The sequence below is a fragment of the Eucalyptus grandis genome, chromosome 10 (assembly GCF_016545825.1).
Source record: "Eucalyptus grandis isolate ANBG69807.140 chromosome 10, ASM1654582v1, whole genome shotgun sequence".
Lineage (NCBI taxonomy): Eukaryota > Viridiplantae > Streptophyta > Magnoliopsida > Myrtales > Myrtaceae > Eucalyptus > Eucalyptus grandis.
The window spans coordinates 18,268,669-18,295,984 of record NC_052621.1 but is presented as its reverse complement, the minus strand read 5'-3'; the positions used below and the strand labels follow the sequence as shown (position 1 = coordinate 18,295,984).

Sequence of the window (27,316 nt, the reverse complement as noted above, 5' to 3'; positions counted from 1 at the left end):
AAAGCCGCGTCCTCCTTTCGGACCCACCAATGCCGACGACGGTGGTTGCTGGTGTTGGGCTGCGGTGTCGCCGCCCACGGTTCTTGGAGGGATGGGGAAAACCACCCCTCCCCCACCAAACAAAACAAAACCATTCGCTGGTTTTGGAAGGGAACAGAATATAAAATGAGAAAGGCGGTTCCGCTTCCAATTTCATTTCCTGAAAGTCAGGAGTCAATAATCGAAGCGGACCCCGATGATATATGTCCGTATTTTTCCCGTCTCTTTTTTATTCACAAGTTGCTCATATCTTGGTGAGGAATATTCCTTCACTTCTCCGTCTAGACACCATGTTAATAACCCTTTGGATTTTCCAAACGTTAGTAAGTACATAAGAATCAAAGCCCAAAGGCAGGGATCGGACGGGGGCAGGGCAGGTGCGGGGAATTGCATCCCATGTCCTGGCCCCGGTCTCGTGCCCTCGCGTGGGGAATATTTGCATAACCTCTAATCCCCGGCAGCAGATACGTGGATTTTACCTGCCCCACTCGTGTCTCTCCACGGTGACCCAGTTCCAATGAGATGACAGCGAGATGCGCTTCGGCCAGCAGCATCAATCGTAGAGTTTTTCGTTCAAAAGGCCTATCGAAGAGCGATGGATCTATTCATAGTGACGCAAGAGCTACATCAATCACCGGTCGTTGATTTACTCGGAATCTCATGGTACGGTTGGTCATCCTCTGTAGAAAATTGTCATATGAAGATCAATCAAGATGACTGAGTTGATGATGCCTCTGTCATTGACAAAAAAAATACGATCATGGTACACGTGAATCTAATGACAGGGTCTAGATCGCCAAAACCATGGATGGCCGCAAGAGACGGCCGGCCAGGCCCACCTCGGCGACATTGATTAGCTTGGACAACTCACTAAACTTGAGGAGGAGAGTCGGGGGGGATGAACCTGAGCCTAAACATATGTAGATCGGTCAAATGATGACAAGATGATACGTTGGATTTCGAGAGACTACTTCGTGGAATACAACACAGGAGAATCCCATTTGATTGGTTCCCAAAACAGTGGGCTTGGTCGACATGCCCCCCCATCACGGCCTTCCGCGTGTAAGCCGGAATGATAGCTAGTCGAAAAGTATCTTTAATCTTTTATTCATAAATTTTATTTTCTTGTCTGCATTTCGAATTGACTGATACCAAATTGGGAAGAAGGTGTTGATCTTTCACGGAAACATTCAAGGCCAAACAACTGTTTTTACCGTGAACACTCCAACCAGAAGGAGCATCAGTTTTGTCCAGGTGTGAAAAGACCATCTCCGCATTGTCTGGACCTCCCCCAGAGGATCCCTAATCCGATTATCTTCCGAAACAAGGATCTTCCAGTTATAGAATTTAGAAAGATTTGAACTTATACTCTCACGCTCTAATGTAATACGAGATTTGATGGGTCATTGCACACTTTGAGAGTATGTAGCGGAAGTCCGATACTTTCACCTGGAGGGATCGCTAAGAAGGAAGTCCGATCCATTAACATATCCATTTAGACCCATATTAACTAAAAAACATAAGTCAATAAGTTATGTGTCAACGAATTGCTCTATACCACATCGTTTTCCCCTTACGTGTAAGCTCGATAATTCATGTATCCTTTCCACATCAATTTCCACAATGTCCACTTACTTGGAAACCACAATCATGGGCTTTGAATACCATTTGTTGAGAGTCGGTAGCAAAAGTCTGATAAGTGAGATCGCCAATATCGCCAATAGATTGCTCAAGTTCGAGCTCGTCATCTTTACTCAAAAACTTAAATTAATGAATTATAAGTTAATTACGATATATTAACTGCTTTACACCACGTTAATTATTTGATGTGGGATTTTTCTAACACAACTTACACATATATCCTAACACAAATTAATTATAAATTATATATTATTAAATGAATGTGTGATTTAACGTTTATATGCTCTAATGGATGAACAGCACGAAGATCGAAAATGAGACCCTGATTTCTTTGTCACCTAGTGACAATGATTAAAATATCATAATGAAGATTATTGGCCATACATATCTAAATTACGAGCATCTTGGGCGTGTGGGTTGCAAGGATTGGATCTATCCGTTTAGGAATGGATAGACATTATCGTCCTACCCCCTCTTTTGACCAGAAAGGGTTACCTACTCCAAAGCTGTGACATGTCGACAAGTAAATTTTTGAGGATTTTATATTTTGCCACGTCATCAGTATAAATTCGCCTCGCCTTTGTGGAGGCGACGGGCCACGCCCTTGACGCACTTGTCTATCTCTGGCGGCATCCGCATCATGGAGGAGCTCGTCCCATGCTCTCCATCTGCCTATCGGATGTAAGTTCATTGTCTATCTCCCACAGTTTTTTTTGTTTTTGTTTTGTTCGAGATGTGAGAAAACAAATGTAATTAAGCCATAAAAGAAAAAAGAAGAAAGAAGAAGGAAAAGGACGAACATGATTGGAAGAAATTTATTAGGGAAGATATCAATTAACCCTTCTAAATTTCGCCTGTAATTGCACTTTATTGTATATATTTTCAAAAACACTAGTGTCAGACAGCAATTAGCAACTTACATCAATCATTTTTGTACTTTTTATTCACAATTGTCCTTTTTCCTAATATATAGTAAAACACCATATAACAATATGTACTGGCGGATATAAAATATAAGAATAATACTACAAAAAACTCTAAATTAGATTAATATTGCGAAAAACATATGTGATAAATTTACTTTAAACTAAGTTTTTTTTTTGGTAAAGTACTTTAAACTAAGTTTTTGATCACAAAAAAACTTCAAACTGGTACATTTGTAATAAATTTATTATAAACTCATTTTTAATCATCAAAAACTCTAAACCAATACATTTGTGACAAATTTATAATTTATTAGTTTCTATAAATTGGATTAATATTACGAAAAACCACAAATATATGGTAAAATCACGTTGTTACATATCATTCAACTCATAAATTTGATGATAAAATTCAATGAAAACTTATGGATGTTAATTTTTTCACCGATATACTAATTTGAGTTTTTTAGTGGTTAAAAAATTAATTTAAGATATATTTGTTATAAGTATACCAATTTGGCATTTTCCTTGCTTGTGGCTAGTGAGGTCGTTGGCCATCGTTGAGACCTCAGTTTGATGAAGAGATATAGGAAAAATAGAAAAAGAAAAAGGATAGAATAGAAAATAGAAAAATATAAAAAAATTAAAATATAAAAAGTTGCAAAACTGCTCACTTTAGTGCTAACATTCATTGGCCACTGATTAAGGCCATGTAGATGCCTGATATCCACGTTAGTGATTTTCAGTTAAATTTGGCCGAAATGACTACATTGGCAAATTCTCAAAAGGTAAATTGCTAAATTGATCAAATTAAAATGTTTAGGATTGAATTGTTCATTGTATATTATGTTTACATTTTTTTAGACAATTTTTCCTATGATATAATCCGTCACAAAATTCAAAACCTTAATGAAAGTCACCGGTATGTCAACTGGGGGGGTCCTTTGTCACGGATGGTGGTGTAATTGGTAATTAAAATTTTGCTCTTGCGGGATTTTAGTGGTTACTAATTTTTTTCCCAAATTGTAAAATTTTCGTCGGAAACAATTAAAGGATGCGAAACTAAATAAGGATGAAGAGGACGAGGGTAATTAATCTTTTCACAAACCATTATGCAAGAAAGTGAGGAGAAACATGTGCAAATTGTTAAGATTATAAGTACGTCTACACTATATTTTAAGAAATGGGCAGTGATTCTTTTTTTTTTTCCAAAGCTTCTTAATGAAATATAATCTTACTCTTTTAGAAGAAACTAGACTCTAATGTGGTTGAAGATTATTAGAGTAGTTGAATATTCTCTCCATTCACACCTTCTCATTATTCTCCCTCGCCTTATCTCGATGCTCAATGATTTTGTCACTTTCTCTATAAATATTTGCTAAACCGCTAATCAAATTCCTTCTTTTGCACTTCGTAACAACAATAACAACGATAACAAAAAAGCATTGGATCAAGACAAATTTGATTAGTTATGAACTCAACTTCGTGTTGAATGACTCGTAGAAAAGAGAAAATTTCAAAGGACAAGATATGGATATATTAATCTAGGCAATGTTTTACATAGTTTATCGCGAGATAATTATAATATTTACTAATTTTCTGTAAGTCAAAAATTCCACATTAAATGGGCACATTTGAGATAATTATGAAATTTACTAATTTTCAATAATTTGAGATTCCACATTAAATGGGTACATTCTTTCATTTTAATGATAAATTATTTCCCTATTATTTACATTGTAAAACAAAACATGGACATAAGCATTGGGATATGGGTAACATCGCTGGCCAGGGAACTCACACAAGAGTTAGTCATTCATCATATTAAAGATATTTAGCTATAAAACTTACTAATATATAAATATTGATATTAAATTATAATTCCAACGGGAAAATGAAATGAGAGTGCGGTTTTTGTTTTTATACTTTATATTACTCAACATGCAACTAGTTCTTGTATTTCCCCAAAAAAAATGAGAAAAATAAATAGATAAAATTTTAGAGTGATTCGAAGTGATTTCACGTGATAATGTTTTTGTGGTTTTAAAAAAACTTTACAAACCCTAATTTTTTTAAATTTTCAAATAGAAAAAAAGTTAAAATCGCTGTTAAAAACCCAATTTTGTTTCGCACCTATGCTTAACTCTCAAATTGACCCCACCATGCCACTATTAATTAGAATGTTGGCAGATTTTCAGTTCAAAAATTAAAGATTATTCATTTGAATTTCATTACTGTGTGTTAAAAATTTTTGATCCAAAATTTGAAGATTACTTGTTGAATCTCATCAATTGTGTGGGAATCACTTTAGGTAAGAAATGCTTGTAGAGACCAATGGGGTTATGGAGTGGAATTTCATGGGCATTCAAATAATCGGACCTTTTAAACTCATTTTCTGGACCATTACAATTAAAAAAAGGGGGACGGGCGTTGGGTTAGGAAACGAAATTCCCAAGAAATGAGGAGAAAGAGCACCTCGAAGCAGCCGAGAAGGGCAGCTCCACGCGGTCGGCTTCCCAACTTGCATGCGCTCTCCGTGGACCCCCACCTGCCACGCATATGTCACGTTGAATTCCCCGCAGGTTATTCTTTCTTCTTTTCTTTTTCTAAAATTTTCTTGGGAATTTAAAAATCTCATTTTCTTTATTTATTCTGCAAAACTAATCTGCGTTTCGTCGTCGTTGGGAAATTTAATACTCTTATTTTCATAATTGGTTCTGCGAGAATTAGTCTGGGTTTTGTCGCTACTCCACGTTGGGACAGGACAGGATCCGCTGAATTTTCGTGGGTGGGCCGCGTCAGGTTGGTGGGTCCGGTACCCGATCCGACCCGGCCCGAAATTGGAAAAGGCGACGAAACGACGACGTCTTGTTTGCGTCCCGATCTGGTCTAGGCCGCCCTCCCCACCACTGATAGGCTTTCAATCTAATTCTAATCCCAAGTTGGAAAATTTAAGTCCAACCTTCTCGGATAAGATGGACCCCACCGCCACCCCCACCTAGCGTTCTGAATATTTGTTAAATAAATAAAAATTAATTAATTAAAGAAAGAAAAAAGAACAGTGAATCTCATAATTACAAGACAAGGAAACGAGTTCCGAAGTAATGTTTGAAGATGTTTCCACTTTTTACCTAATCACTCGATTCCTCCCCGCACCACCTCAGAGATAACTTTTTTTGATACGTTTTTTTTTTTTTTTTTTGGTGAAGTTTTTTTTTTGATACGTTTGGTTCGTGAAAAAACTTAAAATTTTAAAAGTATTTGAAAAAAATCACCAATATCATTTGAAAAAATATATATATTTTAATCATTTAAGAAAATCATTAAATATAAATTATTATTGATAATGAATTTTTATTAATTAAATTTTCTAAGCAATATAACCAGTTATTTTTCTGATTTTTTTCTAAATTATCTATTTTTCATAAAACAAATGGAACTGAAATCTCATCGAAGTATCTAATCATTAATGTAGTCATTTTTTTCACCTAAGGTACAAGCGCAGAAGCAAAGATTCGACCATCTGAGTGGCGTATAGAATACCTAGCGAAATCTATAAATTAATTAAGTCAATATCTGACTTGGGCACCATGTGTGGATCCAAATTAGTCGGGATTGGCAATTCATGGGTATTCTACACGTCGAGTCGGAGTCGCGCCGAACAACTGCCTCAATCTCTGGGTAGAGCTGAGAGAAAATGGACGGGAAGGAAAATGGGAGTCGCAAAATCAGGCGTATGTAATTTCTTGTTTTTTGTTTGATAGAAAAGCAGAATAAATCCGATTTAAATTATTATTATTATTGATAAGGACTAAGGAGTATGAACCCATGAGACGGTACATTGGAAAGCATGGAACTTCAAAGAAAGGCTATTCGAAGACGACTCCCATCAAATCTTGTGGGGGAAGGGGGGTTGTAGAGAGAGAAAGAGAGAGGGAAGAGAGAGAAGCTCCAAATCTGTTGGCGAGACGGGGGAGGCGGTGATGATATGCGCCCACAGTCCCGCGAAGCAAAACCAGCTCCTGGTTTTCCTCCTCTCTCTCTCTCTCTCTCTCTTCCAACTTACTTGAGATAGACTTCCCGAAAACCGGGAGCTCTCCTCCCCCCTTTTTTCTTTTTTCTTTTTTCTCGAAAATTCAAACAACTTTTGATTTTTTTAATGGGGGCAGGGGGGTGGTGGGGGATCGTTCTGCGTTCACGTAACAGATGTGGCGATTCGACCGCACCCTGACCCCCATGACGTGATCGCCACGCGCCTCCCCTGTTCTCTCCTCAATTTTCGCAACGCAGCTCCACGTGTCGCCCCCGCCCCGCCCCGTTCCTCGTGATTAACCCCTCCCGTTCCTCCCTCCCCACTCTACCTTCCTTCCTCACCCCTCTCTCACCGTTGGAAAAATGATACACAAGATACTTAGATTTTGGCCAAATATATAATATCATTCATGCTCTTAACTATTTACACATATTGAATTTTAATTTATTTAATGTGATCCCTAAATTTTTATAATATGCGTTTGAAATTATCCTTAAATTATATGAAAAGAGGACTAACATTGAATATTTTCTACAATTTAGAGATTAGCTTGAATATAAACACAAAATTAAGAGATTATATTAAATAAATAAAAAGTTTAGGAGCGAGATTACATATATTTGGTTAAAATTGAGGGATGACATTGAATAAAATAGAAGTTCAGAAATTTTACTGTACATTTGATCAAAATTCACGATTCAATTTGTGTCATTCTCCCTTTAATAGTCTACAAATTAATTTTATTCTCACCATTCAACATTGGACGTAAAAGGCTTCATTCAAATTTCGAGAGCATCGGAATGTAAAATAACGAGAAGATGTTTCCCGTTAATAGAGAAGAAAAAGATATAAGAATAATTAGGGATGCGTTCACCAATATGTTAAAATAAAAAGTGTATCCGTAAAACCCGCTGTCCTTGTATGTCAAACGGATAGGCCGTCCAGGCTCTCTCGCAGAAACTGCAGCTTCAGTTTCGAGGAGTTTCTACCGCGGCGACACTCGATCCAAGCGGGAGGCTCCGTCCACGCGCCAAAGAGCCGCGAGTGGGGGGTTGGAAGGAGGATTGTACGATCAGCAGGCTCTTATTATATAATACAGCGCAAAAAAAGGGTGGTTACTTCCTAATCCAAAAAACTGGTTTTTCTTTGTTTTTTAGTTTTTGGGGTTTATGAACACTGGAACGTGGGAAAACAGCTTGCTGCGCTCTCACCAGTCCCTTCCCCCTGTATAATCCAACCCCCGCACCCAGAAATACCCACAGGTACCATCGTCTCCCTCGTTTATAAACCCCCCGACAATCTCTCTCCCTCCCTCCCAAGTTCCTCATCGCCCATCGCCTCCAAACCCTTCTCCCAAAATCCATCCCACCTAGGAAATCTCTCTCTCTCTCTCTCTCTCTCTCTCTCTCTCGTCCCTTCCTTCCTTCCTTCTTCTTGATTTCCTCTCTGTTCTATAGCTTGTGTACCAAGAGAAACAGAGGTTCGAGAATGCGGATGAGCTGTAACGGGTGCAGGGTGCTCCGCAAGGGCTGCAGCGAGAGCTGCAGCATCCGGCCCTGCCTCCAGTGGATCAAGAGCCCCGAGTCCCAGGCCCACGCCACCGTCTTCCTCGCCAAGTTCTACGGCCGCGCCGGCCTCCTCAACCTCCTCAACGCCGGCCCCGACCACCTCCGCCCTGGTCCGTGCTCCGTCCCCCCTCCACTTTCCGCATGCATTTCAAGTTACTGTGTTTTTTTTTTCACTCCCCTTTTAGAAAAGAGAGTTCCCCCTTCTGATGGGTTCTTGTGTTTGCTTTGGTTCCTGCAGCGATCTTTAGGTCCTTGCTCTACGAGGCGTGCGGCCGGATCGTGAACCCGATATACGGCTCCGTTGGGCTCCTGTGGTCCGGGAGCTGGCAGCTCTGCCAGGCCGCCGTCGAAGCCGTGCTCAAGGGCGTGCCCATCACCCCGATCGCCTCCGAGGCGGCGGCCAGCAGTCACGCCCCGCCCTCCAAGGTCTACGACATCCGCCACGTCTCCAAGGACGAGACCGCCGCCGCCGTGGCCGATCTCCACCGCGTCAGGGCTCGCTGCCGGTTCAAGCGATCCTTAGCCAAGGCTAGGTCGTCGACGTCGTCCGCGTCGGCGGCGGCGGCGGCGACGGAGTTGGCGCCGGTTCAGGACGAGCCGGCGAAGTCCTCCGACGACGAGCCCAACCGGTCGACGAGCCACGAGTCGTCGCTGAGCCACCAGTCCGAGGTAATCGCCGCGGCGGCGGCGGCCAGCGCGGAAGGCGACAGCAAGGAGACGCTGAGCGCGGTGTCCGAGGAGACTGCCGAGCCGCCGCTACTGTTCCGGGCCGCCGAGCGGGAGCCGGACTTGGCCGATCGCCGGCCGGGCGGGGCTGAGGAGATCGGGCTGGAGCTGACCCTGGGGTTTGAGCCGGTGGCACGTGCCAATCACGTGGTCCCGGTGAAGAAGAGGAGGTTCGAGGATTGCGGAGCGAGCTCTAAGATGGAGTTGGGCCTGGACTGCTCGGCCCATTTAGGCGGAAGCCCAAAATCAATCCTTTGAAGTCAGCAGCGTGCAGTTTTGACTCTGGACGGCTCTCTGTTAATTAACTGAGTTCCCTTTCTTTTTCTTTTTCTTTTTCCTCATTTTTTTTTTCTTTTTTCTCTTTTTATTTTCGCCTCCCTTTTTTTGGGGGGTGAATTTTAGCTGTTGAGAAATGAGATGTACAAAATGCAAGTGTCTTTCAGATGAGTAAAAGAAAGATGGAGACAATACTTTTTCCATGGTTGTGCAAAAGTGTAAACCACAGGTAGATGAGGCAAAGTGCCTCGTTAATCAATATCGATTTATAATGCGGCGAATCTGGAGAATCGGACCTGTGTCGCATGCTGATCCTATGGGGCGGATTCGAATCATCGGTGCATGTTCTAATGCCGTGCTTAGGTTCCTTGCATAATAGTGTACATGGGGGCGGACGATTCTTACTTTTCTCGAATTGGGTCCCTCTTGCCTTTTGTAAAATCTTGTAAAGTCTAAGTTGGAAGCCGAATTTGTTTCTTTCCCAGAAAAATGTGCACCCGGCGCGATTGCGCGAGATTTTTATATTTATCAGGAAAAATTAGAAAGGAAAAATAGATGGATAGAGAATTCAAGGAATGAAAGTAAATGAAAGAATTGAAAATATCTATGGGTAGGCGATCTTTGTGGAAATGCAAATGTGTAAAAAGAAAGAATTATCAATTTTTTTTCTTTTTTTAAACCAAAACACGACAACAAGAAGTGTATCCTCTACAAGAGGAGCACGGTGCGCGTTTTCCCACACTATGCCAGTATGTATTTTCGTCCTCGCTCCAAAATTTATAATAAAAATGGACCGTACATTCCGCAACGAAGAAAATGAAATTTCAAATCTCTATGGTACCTTTCTAAATGGCTAAATTGACTTGAAAAAGATTTAGATCTCATTCGTACTACTCTGCTCACTGCTCACACCCATGTTTAGATAATTATAACGAAATAATTGGAGCACGCTGATCAAATTGTCAAAAAAGATTGATGAATTTAGCGATTGTGCTAAAAGTAATTATCAATATGAAATAAAAGTAGCGGAAAAAAAATGGATTTCATCTCTAATCTAAGGTGTAAGAAAAAAAAATGATGGTGTAGAACCATTAAAAAAGGCATATGAAGAAGGCCTTGGACATTGAAGAACAATCGCAGCACGGCTAATTGGTGAACTCATCCACTTTTTTGGGCTAGCAAAATGTTAAAAATTGGAAGAACAAAGTGGGCCTAAAAGAAAGGCCGAGGCCCACGAACAATTCAAGAACTATCTTGTGAAAACGGAGAAGGCCTTTTTTTCCTTCTTCTTTTTTCTTTTTCTGGGTAAATAGTTTTGATTTTCTTCTCTCAAGAATGTCTCCGCCATTGGAGAGTGACTTCACAACTCGCGCCAGCGACGCAATCCATGTGGAAGAAAATTTTGGCGACGAAAACAGACTTGGTCGCCATACGCCAAGCCTCGTTGCCCATAAAGAGACCCACGGCCGTGAAATGCGAATTTCTTTGCCCTTGATTCACTAAGAAAAGCATCAGAAAAGTCTTAAAACAATTACAAAGCCAATTTAATTTTAAACATTTTAATAATGCCAATTTAGTTTTAAATCTTTTAACATAGAGTAAATTTTACTAGATATTGCTGATGTGGACGCCAGTTAACTTATGTGGCACGGTAGTGTTGATGTTGACAACTTTTATTAATATTTTAATATGTTTTCGGTTTTTCTTTTTTTTTCCTTCCTTCTTCTTAATTATCAGTGACTAGCCACCGGCCATGGCTAGGCTGGCCTCACCAAATTTGGCTCAAGCAAGGCCAAGGCTTGGTGAGGTTCGACCTCGCTAGGCCTTGCCTAGGCCATATTTGGAGCGGCCGACTCTTGCCTAGGCCAAGGCAATCGTGCTGGGCATTGCCTTTGCTCGAGACAATGCTCGGCGAGACTGTCCTAGCCTAGGCGAGGATTGGCTTTGGGTGAGGATTGGCTTTGCCATGTTTGGTGAGAGAGTTTTTGTTGGGCCTCGCTTGGGTGCCCATGCCAAATTTGGCAAGGGGAGCACTTGTTGGGGCTTGCCTTCACCTAATAGGGCCTCGGTTGTGGCGGGCAAGGTAAGAGTCGCCTAGGTGAGACTAGCCCAACCATGTCCAATGGTCGGCCATTGGTAAAAGGAGAAGAAGAAAAGAAATGAAAGAAAAAACAAAGAAAAAATTATTAAAAATTATGTACGTTAGTATTGGCCATGTCACGTAGGTTGGACAAAATTCACGTTAACAATATCTAGCTAATATTAGTTGAAAAGATTGAATTGATATCAATGTAATAAATTTAAAATTTTTTTGACACTTCTCCCATGATCCACCCTACAGCAGCATACCAAGACAAAACCATTAGACAATGAAAAATCATTTTTGTCGTGCTTGGGTTGAGCAAGAGGCAACGGCATTTTCAGTTCGCCGGACGGTGCTAATCATAGTTCCAAATGATGATTGAATGGGCAAAATTTCCTTCGAGTGACACAGGGTGAGGCGATTGGTGGGGCGGGACGAAGCTGGTGTCCGCCTCGCCCCCCCGCGCCCGCGCCCGCTTACATGTTTTAAAACAAAATTATTTAGTTATAAGTGATATACTAGAATTTATATTATTATATCATTTAACTTAATATAATTTATTATCCACTTAATTTAAAATTAAGATAAAATTAAAACATATGGCACCTAGTGAATAATACAAACAAGTTCCTGCCTATATAAGTAGATTTTTTTTTTTTTTCAAATATATATATATATATATAAGTACAGTTTAGCTTGGTGGATAATTATTCTTTGTATGATTGTGAATAGTTTTGGCGAAGCTACTATATTATGCTTCATTTTTTTTTTTTTTGGGAAAAGACCACCAAAAACTCCAAACTTTACTCAAAGTGACAAATTTACTCCATTTTTTTTTTTTTTTGTGTCATGAAAAACCCTAAACTTTGCAAACTATGACACATTACCCCATTAAGGACATTTTCATCTTATTCTTTCCATTTTTTTTTTTTTTTTTCTTCTCTCTTCTCTCTGCGCCGGCCATAGTGGAGCCGACGGAGGGAAACCGGCGTTCGGTGAGGGCTGCCCTTGCCACCATTGGGCAAGGGTTGCCCTCGCTTGGGCCGGGCTAGGGCTGCCCTTGCCGGTGCCAGGGGAGGGCCACCCTTGCCGGCACCGGGGGAGGGCCACCCTTGTTGGCACCGGGCGAGGGGTGCCCTTGCCAGATCTGGCGAGGGAGGCCCTAGCCAACCTAGGCGGGCGACCCTCGCTCGATGCCGGCGAGGGTGGCCCTTTCTAGACATCGGCGAGAGGGAAGAAAGAAGAAGAAGAAAAAAAGAAAAAAGAAAAAGAAAAAAGCTTTTAAAGTAAAAAAACCAAAATGCCCCTATGATTTAGGGTAAATGTGTCACACAATTGAAAGTTCAACGTTTTTGTGTCACAAAAAAAGTTTGGAGTAAATATATCACGGTTAGCAAACTTTGAGATTTTTTGTCACAAAAAAGTTTGGGGTAAATTTATCACTTTAAGCAAAGTTTGGGGTTTTTGGTGACTTTTTCCTTTTTCTTTTCCAAGGGTTTCAAAAATGAACATTGAACCCATTTCATATGATTGGATTTGCTGAAATATTAGACGTTGCTCTCGTATGTGCTATTCATGGAGTTACCATAGAAAATACTATATTTGAAAATGGCGATGGTGCAAATAATTCAATGCTTTTAATACAACTCAAGCTGAAGAAACTTATTTAATGGTCACCACTAAATGCTTTTGGTCCCAAATCTTTGGGGTTGTTTTTTCCAATACACATTGGCTACATTTATTCATGTTATCTGTACTCGTAATCGATTCTTGGATGAGCGCTCTTGGAGTAGTAGGTTCGGCTTTGAATCTATGTGCTTATGACTTGGTTTAGCATGAAATCCGTGCAGCCAAAGATCTTAAATTTGAAACTTTCTATACCAAAAACATTTTCTTAAAGGAATGTATCCATGCTAAGATAGTCAAACTTTAACAAATACATATATTTTTATTGTATAATTTAAATAAAATTAATGAAATTTTTTCTCCCCATGTAGCGCAGGCATCCTGTCCTTTGCGAGGATATACCCCGAGCCCCACGGGATGAGGAGGCTACGGCTCAAAGCACCCCAAGTCGTAGGGACTGGGAATGTGATCCCCGCCCCCGGCTGGCCCCGTGCTCCACGCCTAACAAGTTGGCCGAGTTTCAAATTTTAATGCTTATTCTACTTAAGCCATAATCCGACACATGCGGTCTTGTTACATGGATCGGGTATACAGGTTCTCTTGCATCCAATCTATCACAATATTCAGCTGAAGTAGCTTTAATGCGCGATTTACCCTATCTAAGAAAGACCAAGATAAATAAACCCATTTCACATAAACCAACCGCGGAGCGAGAATGTACTATCGCAGAGGATATTTTGGTCGATCTCAATCATGAGTTTATTCACCGGAAGAAAGCAAAACCATCACGGATCTCCAAGCCACATGCGGTATTTCGATTCTCTTTCTCTCCTTTGAAAGTCGATAGGTGCGTACCAAAAAGTTGGTCAGCTGTTGAACATAAAGTAGACTAGGACGACATACATAAGGAAATCGTGTTTCATCACGCAAGATATAAAGTGCATCCTTATGCATGCAGAACCAAAAGTAAGCAAGCGAATCCCCCCAGCAAGGGTTGAAAACAGACGGATCATAAAATCATCATTATGGACTCTCTCTCCTTTTGAATTTTGAGTCTAAACGTTCCCATCTCTCTATCCCTTGCGGAAATCGTTGAGAAACAAAAGTTAAACTGAGGAAAATGCTAATGATGAGTGTCCCCGTCGAATTGCTTTTCCTTTGTTGACCGAGCCACCGCTCGTCGGCGATCTGTCCAAAACACGCGCAATGTGTACGTGCTAGAGAACAACAGAACAGAGCAGCCGTGCGTAATAGTGTTGACAAAAAAAAAAAAAAAAAAAAGACAAATGAAAGTAGGAGAATGTGTTGACCCACCAACGTTGGTCCTTTCTTGGTGGGACAAAAGAAAAAAAAAGGAATAAGTATATTAAAAGTCTTGAAATTCTATCATGAAAGTGCTGTTGATTTTTAACACTTTTAAAAATTGTATTTAAATCTTAAAACTAGTGCAATCAATTCATTTTGTTTACTCTGTTTGATTAGGTTAACGGAAAATACTAATATCGCTTTTTTTTAATTATTAATTTCTCTCTCTCATATGGCCATAACGTGGCTAAAACATAAAACATAAGGTTAAGACGACATCATTTTGGGCCAAATATGATTTTTTAATATAATTTTTACTTAAAATACATTAAAAATAGGCAAACTTAAAAAACACACAAAAAAGAAAAAAAAAAAACTCCTTGGGAAGGGCCAGTGATGGTGGAGAAATGGTTGGCGGGGGCTACTAGCCCTTGCCCTAGTCTAGCTAAGGGCTACCATTAGTGGCTAATCTTGGCTAGTGGCGGCCCTTGACTAGATCTAGGTGAGGATTGTTGGGAAGGGCCAGCGATAGTTCTTCCTTTTTTGGCTATATATTGCCATTTTTTTTTGTATTTCTTTAAACTTTTTAATATAACTTAAATAAATTAATATTGGAAATTAGATTTAGACCAAAACTATGTAGCGAGATAGAGAAAAGAAGAAGAAGAAGAAGAAGTCACGTTAGCATTTTTCGCTAACCAAATTTGATGGAATTAACAAAATGACTTGATTGTACCAATTTGACAAGTTTTAGGATTTAATTATATGTTTTTAAAGTTTTAAAATTTGATTACACTTTTTTGATGAATTTTAAGACTTATAATGCACTTATCCTAAAGAAAAAGAAGGACATTAAAACCACGGACTAAAATGTCTTGACTCCTATCCACTTCTACATTACAAGAAGTCCAAACTCTTTAGAACAAGTTACATAAAAGTCAGAAAAATTACAAAAAAAAAAAACCTAAATCTATTATATAGATGCCAATTCTTTTAATTTGGTTAATTTAGACTTAAACTTTTGATGATTTGCTAATGTAATCCCTCTAACTAATTTTGACTGGTGATACTAACGTGGACACTGACCACTATGTGGCATGGCTGATAGTGGTCTCTCATTGAGAGGATGAGATTGAGCATCATGGCTTCCCCCACCAAAACATAGATCACTTTAAAGCGCATGTACCATCTAAATTCTTGATTGTAAATGTGCATTTCTAAGCTAATCATAACTAGCATGGAGCACCAAGCAAGAGACTCTATGGTTAACGAAACCATTTGCAGAAGCCTTGAGACACGAGCGTTGAAAAGATGATGACGACCGGGTATTTTAAAATTTTGAACCTACTATTGATTTTGAAAAAGATAAAACTTTCGAGTATGATCTGCTTTTTACGATCAAGGTAATATTCCTCACTGCTTTGTTGATTTTGAGTTTTTAGACAATTATAAAATCTCTCTCTTTGAGCTTTTCGAGACCCTTCAATTCAAATTCTTTTGTTCAATGAAAGAGGAAATCCACCCTGCCTCAGTGGCAATGTTCTATTCAAACCTACACTTTCCAGCCTCTATGGATTGGAGAATTACCTTCCCAAATGTTAAAGTTGTCGCCCTCCCAGCGGTAAGTTTTGATCATAGTCCCCTGGTGCTGTTTTTACATCATGTTTGGAAGAAAAAAAGAACGGAATTTAAGTTTGAAACATTATGGATGGAGGAAGAAGAATGTCGGGAGATCATAAAACGCTGTTAGGTAAACTACCAGCATTGTTATGTGACTTTTTCTCAGAAAATACATCATGTTACACAGGAATTGACCGCATGGAGCAAAAACAAGTTTTCTAATGCCTCTATCCAAATCAGAAGTCTCAAACAGAAACTAATTGAGATCACGAATGGGGATCCCCAATTGTCCAGCAAAAAGGAAAGTAAGGAAATCAAGGAGAAAATAGAACGGCTTTGGTGGCAAGAAGATATGTATTGGGGTATGAGGTCTCGGGTAAATTGGCTTCAATGGGGCAACAGGAACTCAAAATATTTCTACGCCACAACGGTTCAATGAAGACAACGGAATAGAATTACTGTGCTGAAACTAAATGAAAATATTTGGTGCAGGGATCAGAAAATATTGAAGCAACACATAGAAGATTTCTATTGCTCACTATATGAATCGGCAGGCCCAAGAAATCTTCAGCTTATGCTGGACATATGCCCATCTCTAGTCACCAGGGAAATGAACGAAAGCCTGTTGGTCCCTATTTCAATGGAAGAGGTTAAAGAAGCGGTGTTCCAGCTAGGTACCCTAAAAGCCCCCGGTTCGGATGGTCACAATGGACAATTTTATTAGCATTATTGTGAAGAGATTAAGCTGGATGTGTTAAATTTGGTCAGAAACTTCTTTGAATTAGATAAATTTGACCCCATGCTCAACAAGACTCATATATCTCTCATTCCAAAAGTGAAAAATCCAGAAAGTATTTGCCAGTTTAGGCCAATCAGTTTATGTAATTTCAGCTATAAAATTATCTCTAAAGTGCTATCAAATAGACTAAAACCATGGCTTGCTGAGATAATAGCTACTGAACAAAGCGCCTTTGTTAAAGAACGACAAATACAAGATAACATATTTACTGTTCAGGAGGTATTGCATCAGTTGAGGATTAGAGAACCAAAAAAGAAATTCCAGGCAATTCTTAAACTGGATATACAAAAGGCTTATGACAGGGTTGATTGAGATTTCTTAAAAATGAGTATGAGGAAGATGGAATTTAGTGAAAAATAAATTGAGCTTGTGATGTATTGTGTTTCCACAGTGTTTTTTAGCGTCAAAATCAATGGGGATCATACATGATATTTTCATCCCACACGAGGTTTAAGACAAGGAGATCCATTATCCCCGAACCTGTTCATATTAATGGCAAATGCTTTCTCCTAGATGATGCACAAAGCAATAGAAGATGGTAGTATCAAAGGAATAAAATTGAACAGGTATTGTCCCACTCTGTCTCATCTATTATTTGCAGACGACGCTATAATTTTTATGGATGGGACAGTTAGAGAATGTCAAAATGTGGCAAACATTCTGAATCAGTATTGCTATGCTACTGGCCAAGCTATCAATCTAAACAAATCGGGAGTGTTTTTTAGCAAGGGCTGCCCTTTGAGCTTGGAGAGGAATATGGCATATAAGTTACATGTGCCTATTATCGACAAAATAGGGAAATACCTGGGAATTCCATCTGATTGGGGACAAATAAAAAATGAGATGTTTTCATGAATTCTTGCAAGAGTGAACATGAAGCTTGAAGGATGGAAAGAAAACTTATTGTCTAAAGCCGACAAAGAAGTATTGATAAAAGCTGTGGTACAAGCTCTTCCTCAGTATGCAATGTCTATTTTCAGCCATTGAACAAAGGATTGCAACTTTCTGGTGGAAACAAAATGATTCTAAAAGAGGTATGTATTGGAAGAAATCGGAAGTTTTGAAGTCTAGAAAAGATGAAGGGGGTCTTGGCTTTAAAGACCTAATTAAGTTTAACAAGACTATGTTAAGCAAACAAGCATGGAGATTATTACAATCACTCTCAACACTATGGAGCCAAATTCTAAAAGGCGTTTACCATCCAAATGGGGACTTATGGAGGGCAAAACTAGGACAGCGACCATCTTGGGGCTAGCAAAGCATTCTAATAGGCCGAGACACTATTGCACCGGAGGTAAGGTGGATTGTGGGGGATGGGGAATGTATTCACATCCGGCAGGACAGATGGCTTCCAAGGGGAGCAATAGGAGGCCCGGAGAATATAAATGATCCTAAGAAAGTTGCTGAATTAATGTGTAATGAAGGAAGAGCATGGGATGAGCCTAAACTTTGCGAACTTTTTGATGACCAAGTATTTAATGAAATTCTTTCAATCCCCATTTTAGCAATTCCACATAAAGATAGGATGATATGGATGGGAAATAAGTTAGGCTCCTATACAGTTAAAGGTGGCTACAATAGGATTTGCTCATTGACTAATTCTCCAAATCCCAACAGAGCAACAACTTTCTACCAGCCGCCTAGATCTCTATGGACCCGATTATGGAGTACTCTAGTTCCTCCCAAAGTTAAGTTTTTTCTATGGAGCATATGTCAAAATGCAATACCCACAAAGGACAATCTTTACAAGAGGCGAGTATTACCTGATCCATTGTGCCCCCTCTGTTCTCGGCATCCTGAAACAACATAGCATCTCTTCTTCCTCTGCAAAAGAACTCGACACATATGGCTTGATCTGTGCCTCAACCTCTAAAACAAAACAACCTCAGTAACCCGAATGGACAAGTGGTTTGAAGACTTATTTGCTGAAAAAACTGACTTACCCTCAGTGGAAATGGTGGCCAGCATGATCTGGCTAATCTAGAAGCTCCGGAACGACCATGTCTTCAGATCCAAACCTCCCAAAGTTGTTTCCATAGCATATCTTGCCCATGCACAAGTCAAGGCCTTCGCCAGATGGGTTTTGAGTAAGGAGCAGAAGAGAACCAGCAGCCGACTTTCGCCTGAATCGTGGAGATTGCCGGACAGCAATGGCTTCAAACTAAACATCGATTGCTCCTGGGTGAAAGGGGAAGAGAAGAACTCCGTGGCCGAGGTCGTGCGCGACTCAAGAGGTTTGTTGATTGATGGCTTTGCTACTGAGATTCAAGCGGAGACTGTTCTATGCGTTGAAGCCTTAGCCCTTTCACACGGTCTGCGTTTTCTCACCCACCGAACAACAACTCACGTGGGAACAGTTTAGAATAGGGGAAGTGGTTGGGAAGTACAAAGTGACAACAAAGCTCTTGTCGAAGCAACGCTGGGTTGGGCCGAAGTTCCATGGGCTGTGAGTAGCTTGATTAATGAAAGTAGAATTATGCTACAAAATCTACCTCTCGTTAAGCTATCTTATTGCTCGAGAGAAGCCAACCAAGCCGCCGATTGGGTAGCGAAATCGCATCATTTTAAATCCCTTCCTACAAATTGGTTATATGCACCTCCCTATCCTCTTTTTAGTATTTTATGCTCTGAATCAAACCTATTGTCTACTTGTAATCCTTGCTTATGAATGAATGAATTACCTATCTTAGACCCCCCAAAAAAAAAAAAAAAAAAAAACCTACACTTTCCAAACGGTGGTGCTAAGTGGAGATTTTTTTATTTAAATTTTCTGAAATTTTATGATTTTTTTTTTGAATTTTTTTGCTCTTGTTTTCCTTCTTCCTTGATCGGCCACTATTAGGGGTGTGCAGGGTCCGGGCGTGTGGTTCCCGACCTAGAACTAGGAATCACCCGCTAAGAACCGGTTCCGAAAGAAAAATTGGAACTAGGAATCGCCTGCTAGTTGCATGGATCCACCTGAGAACCGGACCACCAGTCCGGTCCGATTCCCGAGTGGATCCATATTACCGGTTCAACCTCCATGCCTTCCCCTTTTCGCCTTCAACCGGTTGCAACCCTCGCTTTGCTTCCGTCTCGGCCACCACCACCATCTTGGCCACTGTCGTCTCCTACTTCTCCCTCGAGACTGACAATGAGGAGGACAATGGGGATGATGAGCCGTTCTTTGACCTAGAGTTTGCCCATCCCCGAAGATGAGGATGATGGGGAGAAGCTTGAGGAGGGGGAGGAGGAAGAGGGGAGGTAGAAGCGGGACAAGCCCAACAACGAAGAGGACGATAGTGACAGTGAATGCGGAGGTGGCGACGACGTGCAGAGAGAGTTTAAGTTCGAGGGAGGAAAAGAGAATTAACTCATTATTTTGCCGAGTTTGGATTAGGACTTAAAGAGAGATGAGTAGATTTGGAGGTGAATCAGAGAGGAAGAGGGAGCTCGGGGAGATTTTGAACTGAGAGAGACAAGATGGAGTAGGAGAGTACTAAATTGAAACAAGATAGTGATTGGAGCCCTAAATTTTAGATTTGTTAATTTCAATTTTTTTTAATATTAAAAATTAATATATTATTACAATATAACCGGTCCGGTGCTGGGTGGGCGGGTGGGCGGGTGGTTAGATCCACCAATGGAATCGGGAACCAACCGATACCCACCGGTTCCCATAAATTAGAATTGGGAACCGGATTGGTTCCCTTAAGAACCATTGGTTTCGAGTGGTTTCGGTCCGGTTCCAGGCTATCTGGGCAGGTCCCAGTTCTTTTGCACACCCCTAGCCACTACCCTATGATTGGTGAAAGAAAAAGAAAAGAAAAAACTTATAAAAAATTCATAAAGTATGCAAAAAAATATTCCACATCAACACCAACGGTCCAAATCAACATTGCTAGTTAAAAAACATCAAAATGTTTAGGACTAAATTAGCCAAATTAAAAGGTTTATAACAGAATTGGTATTCATATAGTAATTTTAGGACTTTTTTTTTCCGGTAATAATCCCTCTCAAATTCCAAATCTCCAATAGATACTTCACCAAAAATATGCATTTCTTGCTTTTGGTGTCAACCTAGGATTGTCCAAAGTATCCACGCATCTTCTGAAATGCTTCATCTGAACTTGCTGCAATCCTCATAACGACGCCCTTCATTCAAGAATAACAAGAGGCCGTATGAAGCCTCACTTGATCTTTGCTTGACTGCATTTTATGCACCAATTTATCATCATTCGATTTCCAGATTTCTAATATTGCTCTCATGTGCCAGTTTAATCCCATCTGCAGTTACAAGAGCAAATTTGCGACAATCCTGACGAGGAACATTACTCATTGTACCTCTCTTGACGAAACATGAACCAAGATACGAAAAAGAAGCATATCTAATCAGAACAACCATTCTCACATGGATTCAGGGGTTTCAAACATATTTGAACCCCGTACTTAGGTTTTACGGTGAGGACAGTAACAGGGGCATGACGATAACTGTCTGAGATTGTGAAGCTAAACCTCGATACCAGCATCGCTAATATGATCTTCGCTTCCATCATAGCGAAATACTGGCCAACGCAATTCCGCTGGCCCATCGCGAATGGCATGAACCGACCTGATGAGAATGGTTTGGATGCGAACCGCTCGGGATTGAACTCGTTGACATCTTTTCCCCACAACTCTTCGCTGTGATGAATCGCTAGCACCGGGATCCAGATTGATAATCCCTTCGGGACGTGAAGGTCGCCTAGCTTGATGTCTTCGAAGGCCATGCGCGGAAGAAGTGATGCCGGTGGATAGAGTCTTAAGGATTCGTTAATAACCATATTCAGCTGCATGAAGTTTGAATTATTCAGCAACTCGTCACAATATATAATCAACATAGTGCTGACATTAGTCAATATCTGCATTAGGTGTTTCGGCCATTGATTTGCACACCTTAATCATCAAATGTAAATGTTATAGGCCATTGATTTTCCCTATCCACATGAAGATACTCATTTGATAAAACTGAAAAAATAAGTATTGAAAATTTAAGTGGACAATCTTAAGTGATGAAAGTGAAAACAATTTGTTTTTTCATAATGGCTGAAAGAATATGTCAAATATCGTATTAGGTTCTTTTAAGAAAATATAATGGCTGCAAATAAGGTCATGTTTCACTCCATCTCTTACCGGAGGAATCGGTCTTATGATTGATAAGTTACGTACATGGACATCACTCAATTTATTAGCTATGAATAATATTATTAGGTTTAACTACACAATCATTTATATTCTAATTTATATTCTAACTATACAATCATTTATATTCTAATTTTCATTGATATGTTGATATTCAATGGATTATGTAATCCAGCAAAAAACTAATTAGCACTACTAGGCGACCCAATTCTGCATGCTTAGCTCCATTTTCTCATCAAACCTCCAGATCTCAGGGGGTTTACATTGCCTCCATTGCAAAGATCTCGACGACAATGGGAAGTGGAAATCGAGAGAGAGAGAGAGAGAGAGAGAGAGAGAGAGAGAGAGAGAGAGATCCATTTTCTCATTGTCAGTGGTGATAAGCCTTCAGATCTTAGGGGTATACGTTGCCTCCATGGCCAAGATCTCGACGACAGTGGAAGTGGACTTCGCCCGAGGGGGGGAGATCCATTTTCTCATTGCCAAAGGCGACAAGCCTCTGGATCTCAGGGGTATACGTTGCCTCCTTGGCCAAGATCTCGACGACAATGGAAGGTGGGGAGAGAGAGGTAAGCCGACAATGGAAGGTGGGGAGAGAGAGGTAAGCCTCTGGATCTCAGGGATATACGTTGCCTCCATACGTTGCCTCCATGGCCAAGATCTCGACGAGAGAGAGAGAGAGGGGTGTTTGGTGTTAGGGTGGTTTTAGTTTCGATATAGTATGTTAAATATTGGGAACATGCAATCTTCACTTAGAGGGATTGCTAAGAGGGAGTTCAAGTTGGAGCCTGTCAATATATTAAGTTAGACCCACTTTTATTCAAAAATTTTAAGTCAATGAGTTATGATCAACTAGGATATATTAACTACTTTATACCACATCAATTCTCTAATGTGAAGTAACACAACTCACTCACACGTGAATTCTAACAGTAAAGCTATTGTGAAGTTGGTGAATGTCATGATCAAGAGAATGCAACATGCAATGAGGGCATGACTGGAGTGGGGAAAAGGATTCTCACGATTCAAATATGGGCTTTTTCCATTTGAAATTGTCATGTGGGAGAAGCTGTTGCTGCCGCCGCGCAGCAATATTAACGTTGCTATCAGGACAGGTAGCATAATTTCATGCTTTCACAAAAACCCTAACATGCAAAGTTAGTCGATGCAAGTAAACCCTAACCCCATCTAGCCCTTCTCTTCTCTTCTCTCTCTCTCTCAGTATGCAGCCGCCGCCCATGGCCACTACAGTCCTTGCCATAGGACCACCACCGCCCTTCCCCCAACTGCGGCCTCCTTGTCGCAAGTTCGAGTGCTTGCGGCGTAATTAGCTCAAAAATATATGTTTTTCTTTACTGTGACCGAAGTAGACCTCACGTTGAGCTAAATTTGAACAATGGAAATACTTGATTTGACGAAGAAAAGAGATTGATACTTGATTGTGAAGCGGGTAAAAGTTGAGATACTTTTGGATCATTATCCCGGTTTCCCTCTCGCGTTTTGCATGCAAATTTTTCAAAGTAAAGAAAGACGCAGTTCTTGACTCTGACTGGTTGGTCTTCTCTACTTTGGTCACCCATTTGACAATCTCTTCAGGTAAATTTTCTGAAATTAGTTTTTATGGGGCAGTTCTCGAAAGGGTGCATGAATTACGCCAAAAAAGAACAACAAAAGTGCTTGGAGGAACCTATTAAGGAAATAATTCTAAGATTCGATGGTCCCATGAGTTGAAAGAACTAGTCCAAATTCGACTTCGTGGGACTTACCAAAACTTTCCTATGACGTGGACATCTTCAATGTTCTTTAGCATTTCTTCTAATTTACGACCAAAAACCGCCACAGATTTTTGGGTCACCAAAAAAAAAAAAAAAAACCACCACAGATTCTTGCAATACACTTCAAATAAATGAACATGAAATCATCCTGAAAGTTTTTTACATTCTTTTGAAGTCAATCGTGCTTTATTGAGTGCCACCACCGCCAGAATTTGCTTTTCTTGAAGATTATTTGTGCTTGTGAATTTATGTTACATGGCATTTTAATTTGCTACTTAGGAATATAGACATAGCACACGTCCAGTTTCTATTTATTTATTTATTTGGTCAGAGTCCAATATCTAGTTTAACTTGGTTTGTGAATGATGTTCATATTGGTTAGCTCCAATAACAAATAAAAAAATGACCATATTTCATATAGAGTATGTGCCTTTAGTGCTTACCAAGCTGAGTTTGGGAAGATGATGGACTGAAGGATTTTCACCGTCGCAGACCCGAGTCACCTCAGCGCGGACCTTATCTTGCCAAGACCGGTTGGTTGCCAGTAGCATGATGGTCCATGTGAGCAGAAGCGCGGCTGTGTCATGCCCGGCAAAGAAAAACGTCTTGCACTCATCCATGATCACTTGCATGCTAGGACTACATGCACTCTTATTCCTGCCCGTCATCTTGATCTCGCTTAACAGCATGCCGAGTAAATCATCGCCATACGTACAACTCCGTCCAATCTCAGCACAGTCTTTTCTGCTTTCAATTATCTCCATCAGGAGCCTTTCCACCTCCATCTTCAATGTCTTGATCTCCTTATTATATCTGGTGGGAAAGAACCTGCATACAAATTTTGAACATGTTTTAGAGACAGAATTTTGTGTATTTTGATGTTGAACACAAGTGATGGTTGAAAAATTCATTGTATCACAAAGAAGACATATTTCGCAACTCACCGGCTTCCGGGAAGACACAAATGCCGGCTTGCTTGAGCACATCTTTGCTGTAAAACTGTCAAAAGATGGAATATTTGCTTTCCCTTCTCGTAGCTACTCCCAAATTCAGTCCTAGAAATGATGTCGGTCGTGAGCCTAGTCATGTACTCACCGATCTCGATCTCGGTTCGACCCGAGTCTATGTCCTTTTGCAGTGATTGCAGCGTCTGGTTAGTGCACTCCACCATGAACCCAGAATAACTCTGATTTTCACAAATACGGAAGACATGAAGACAGTTCACTGATATATTGCAGAAGAATTCATGAAATATGCTCAAAACACCAATTGCTGATGTTTGGACAAACCTTGAGTTTGTCTCCCATGAACGCAGGAGCGATGATGCGGCGCTGGTGAATCCAATCGTCCCCATTAGTCATCAAGAGCCCTCTCCCGATGAAGTGCTTTGATCCTTGTTGCTGAAGCCATGATTTTCCAGTTTGTGTGCTGTACTTGGAAAGCAACTCCTTGATGAGGTCGATCTCGGTCAAGCACAGGCGAGGCTCAACCCCATTCCAATATATGAATCTCTTCCCTGTGAACAAAATTCTTATCAGCACACGCTCGAAAAAGATGAGCTAATTCTTATCATAACGATCATTTCATCGCAACTAGATCATATGAGGAAGAAATCAAGGACAGACCGTATTGTTTGGTCCATCTGACGTAATGAGGCAAGAGGCGATCCACGATGTCGTGGCGTATGGGCTTCATGTCCTTGGAGGTAGATTCAGCAACGAAAAAAGACACATCGCCGAGGTTGCCAACGAGAAACCGCGGTTCAGGGCCATGCACTCCTTGCCTCGCCATTATTTTCTTGATGCGTCTCGGAGTCAGCCAGTAAAACGAGAACGTCGCATACACGGCTCTCACGATTAGCAACACAAGCAGAAGCAGAAGGGTTGCCATAACCGCCATGGCGATGGTGGTTGCCATGGCACGTAAGAGACTTCTGCACTGCACAAGCTCGACCAGACGAGAGGGAGAGGGAGAGATTGATACGCAATGTAGGGTAAGCGGTCCTGAATGCCCTATTTATAGAGTCTTCAACAGACGGGTGCCTTGGTTTTGACAGGACGCTTGCTTTTGGATTTTTACATCAAAATCTCGGATGAATGCGTTAAATTTTACATACAACCTGTTCTGGACCATAAAAAATCAAATAAAAAATAATTATAAATTGTTATGGATCCTACTCATTCGAAAATATGTGACTTACAACATACTATTATTCTCATAATAACTAAAAATCGTTATCCTAGCAAAACCTTTACATAATACTAGAATGCAGGTGTATAGTGAGGAATGTTGATACATGGCTTGGTGCTCCAAATGTTTTTTTCGTTACATGAAATCCTCTTATCTTTATCTATCTCTCCGTTCTGTGTCCAATTAACTTATCAATGCGAATATGAATAGTTGTGAAATACCATTCTATTAATAAAAAGAAAAGAATAAAGTTATGCCAAAATAAAACTTTGTTAATTTCGTAACCCCGTTTGTGCAGTTACATCGCTAAACGTAGAATACAAAGGGTCCATATATTTCAAATTTCTGTCGTTCCGTCCACCGAGATGGGGTGCCGAGATCCAACATAGAGCATCTTTGGATATGCAAACTTTGCTTTAACAACATCAGAAGTGATAAAGGACATATACTTTGTGTACATTTTTTCTGTCTCTTTTGATGCGACTAAGTCTCTAATACACATTCTTATTATTCACCAAGATCCACTTTAATTAATTTAGGGTATATCCTAAATCATGTTCTTGAATCTAGAACAAGAATCGGTGCCTTACTTCACTTCGGTCTTGATTCTTCTTTGATTGAAAACTCGCAAAAAATTTCCAGCATTCGTCATTATCATAATTGTTATGTTAATTTGATCTTGGAATTAATTAGAATTCTGGGACTATATTAATTATTAATTAGCTACCACTACCAGGCTCATAATCTATTGATCCTTCTATCGAGAACTCTTCGAGTAAAGATGATGTGGTTGAAAGTCCACGCCCGTGATGAGATTTTCCCTTCTTTGTTTATTATTCTCATGATTAAAGGAGTTCCCCGATTGATCTAATCACGTTAATTATCAAGTATTAAGGAAATTCGATTGTCCATCATGCCCACAAGGGCAAACCGAAATAATGAAGAGCACTCCACCCTCTATTTGTAAAAAATAAAAAAATTTAAAAATATTTTCTTGAAAAATGATTTTTGTATCGATGGAAATAATTATTTAATGAAAAATATTTTCATTGTCTCGACAATTTATGCTAAATATTTTCTTAGACGATAAAAATATTTTTTGTTTATTAATTTTTGTAAGCATTATTAGGGATTATTTTTAAGAAAATATTTTTTAAATTATTTATTTTTTGTGAAATAAGCATGGCCTAATTGTTTCCTATTAACGTGAAGACTAAGAAGGGATTGGCCAAGCCATGACAGACTGCTTTCTATCGAGGAAGAGGAGGAGGCGTGATGTTGACTTTTCCAAGTGCCGACGTACTTTTGACCTAAGATTGTGGAATTTTAAGGGAAGACCATATCTTTAAGGTAGATTTGAATCCTTTTCAAAGTAGTGACATGTGAAAAGATCTTGCAAGGAAAGCAAGAAACTTATCTAGTTGGGTTGTTGAGTCAATCTCGCAACGGGATACCGAGGAAAGTTTGGTCCTGTCTATACTAGCCTAGTCGAGCGTGGAGTACCTATATTTCATTTCTCCCGAGGAGATAGAACAGTTGTGATTTGCGTATG

The 27,316-nt window shown here is 40.1% G+C and overlaps 2 protein-coding genes and 1 long non-coding RNA gene across 3 annotated transcripts; 1 reads left to right on the top strand and 2 right to left on the bottom strand.

The window, feature by feature from the left end:
- Positions 1 to 7,801: 7,801 nt before the first annotated feature.
- On the top strand, positions 7,802 to 9,409 carry LOC104422106 (LOB domain-containing protein 40). Its single transcript, XM_010034334.3, has 2 exons — positions 7,802 to 8,314; positions 8,443 to 9,409. Exons 1-2 carry the CDS (start codon positions 8,125 to 8,127, stop codon positions 9,186 to 9,188), a joined length of 936 nt encoding a protein of 311 aa, XP_010032636.1. The 5' UTR covers positions 7,802 to 8,124; the 3' UTR covers positions 9,189 to 9,409.
- Positions 9,410 to 15,269: 5,860 nt separating this feature from the next.
- Positions 15,270 to 18,865, bottom strand: LOC120288888. Its single transcript, XR_005546797.1, has 3 exons — positions 18,583 to 18,865; positions 18,403 to 18,508; positions 15,270 to 15,868 (listed from the first exon to the last, which is right to left on the bottom strand). It is a non-coding gene; the product is annotated as an uncharacterized LOC120288888 (long non-coding RNA).
- Positions 18,866 to 21,006: 2,141 nt separating this feature from the next.
- LOC104422105 (cytokinin hydroxylase) lies at positions 21,007 to 25,473 on the bottom strand. The gene is made up of 5 exons (XM_010034333.3): positions 25,200 to 25,473; positions 24,864 to 25,090; positions 24,519 to 24,760; positions 24,018 to 24,402; positions 21,007 to 21,447 (listed from the first exon to the last, which is right to left on the bottom strand). The coding sequence occupies exons 1-5, from the start codon at positions 25,471 to 25,473 to the stop codon at positions 21,007 to 21,009; spliced, it is 1,569 nt and encodes a 522-aa protein (XP_010032635.3).
- Positions 25,474 to 27,316: the final 1,843 nt, after the last annotated feature.

Excerpts from the sequence above, each read along its gene's own strand:
- LOC104422106 (XM_010034334.3), top strand. The coding sequence starts at position 8,125 with ATGCGGATGAGCTGTAACGGGTGCAGGGTGCTCCGCAAGGGCTGCAGC. Across the intron at positions 8,315-8,442 it reads CCCCGACCACCTCCGCCCTG|CGATCTTTAGGTCCTTGCTC; the intron begins GTCCGTGCTCCG and ends TGGTTCCTGCAG.
- LOC104422105 (XM_010034333.3), bottom strand. The coding sequence starts at position 25,473 with ATGGCGGTTATGGCAACCCTTCTGCTTCTGCTTGTGTTGCTAATCGTG. Across the intron at positions 24,403-24,518 it reads TTGTGTCTTCCCGGAAGCCG|GTTCTTTCCCACCAGATATA; the intron begins GTGAGTTGCGAA and ends ATTTGTATGCAG. Across the intron at positions 21,448-24,017 it reads ATCTTCCCAAACTCAGCTTG|CTGAATATGGTTATTAACGA; the intron begins GTAAGCACTAAA and ends AACTTCATGCAG.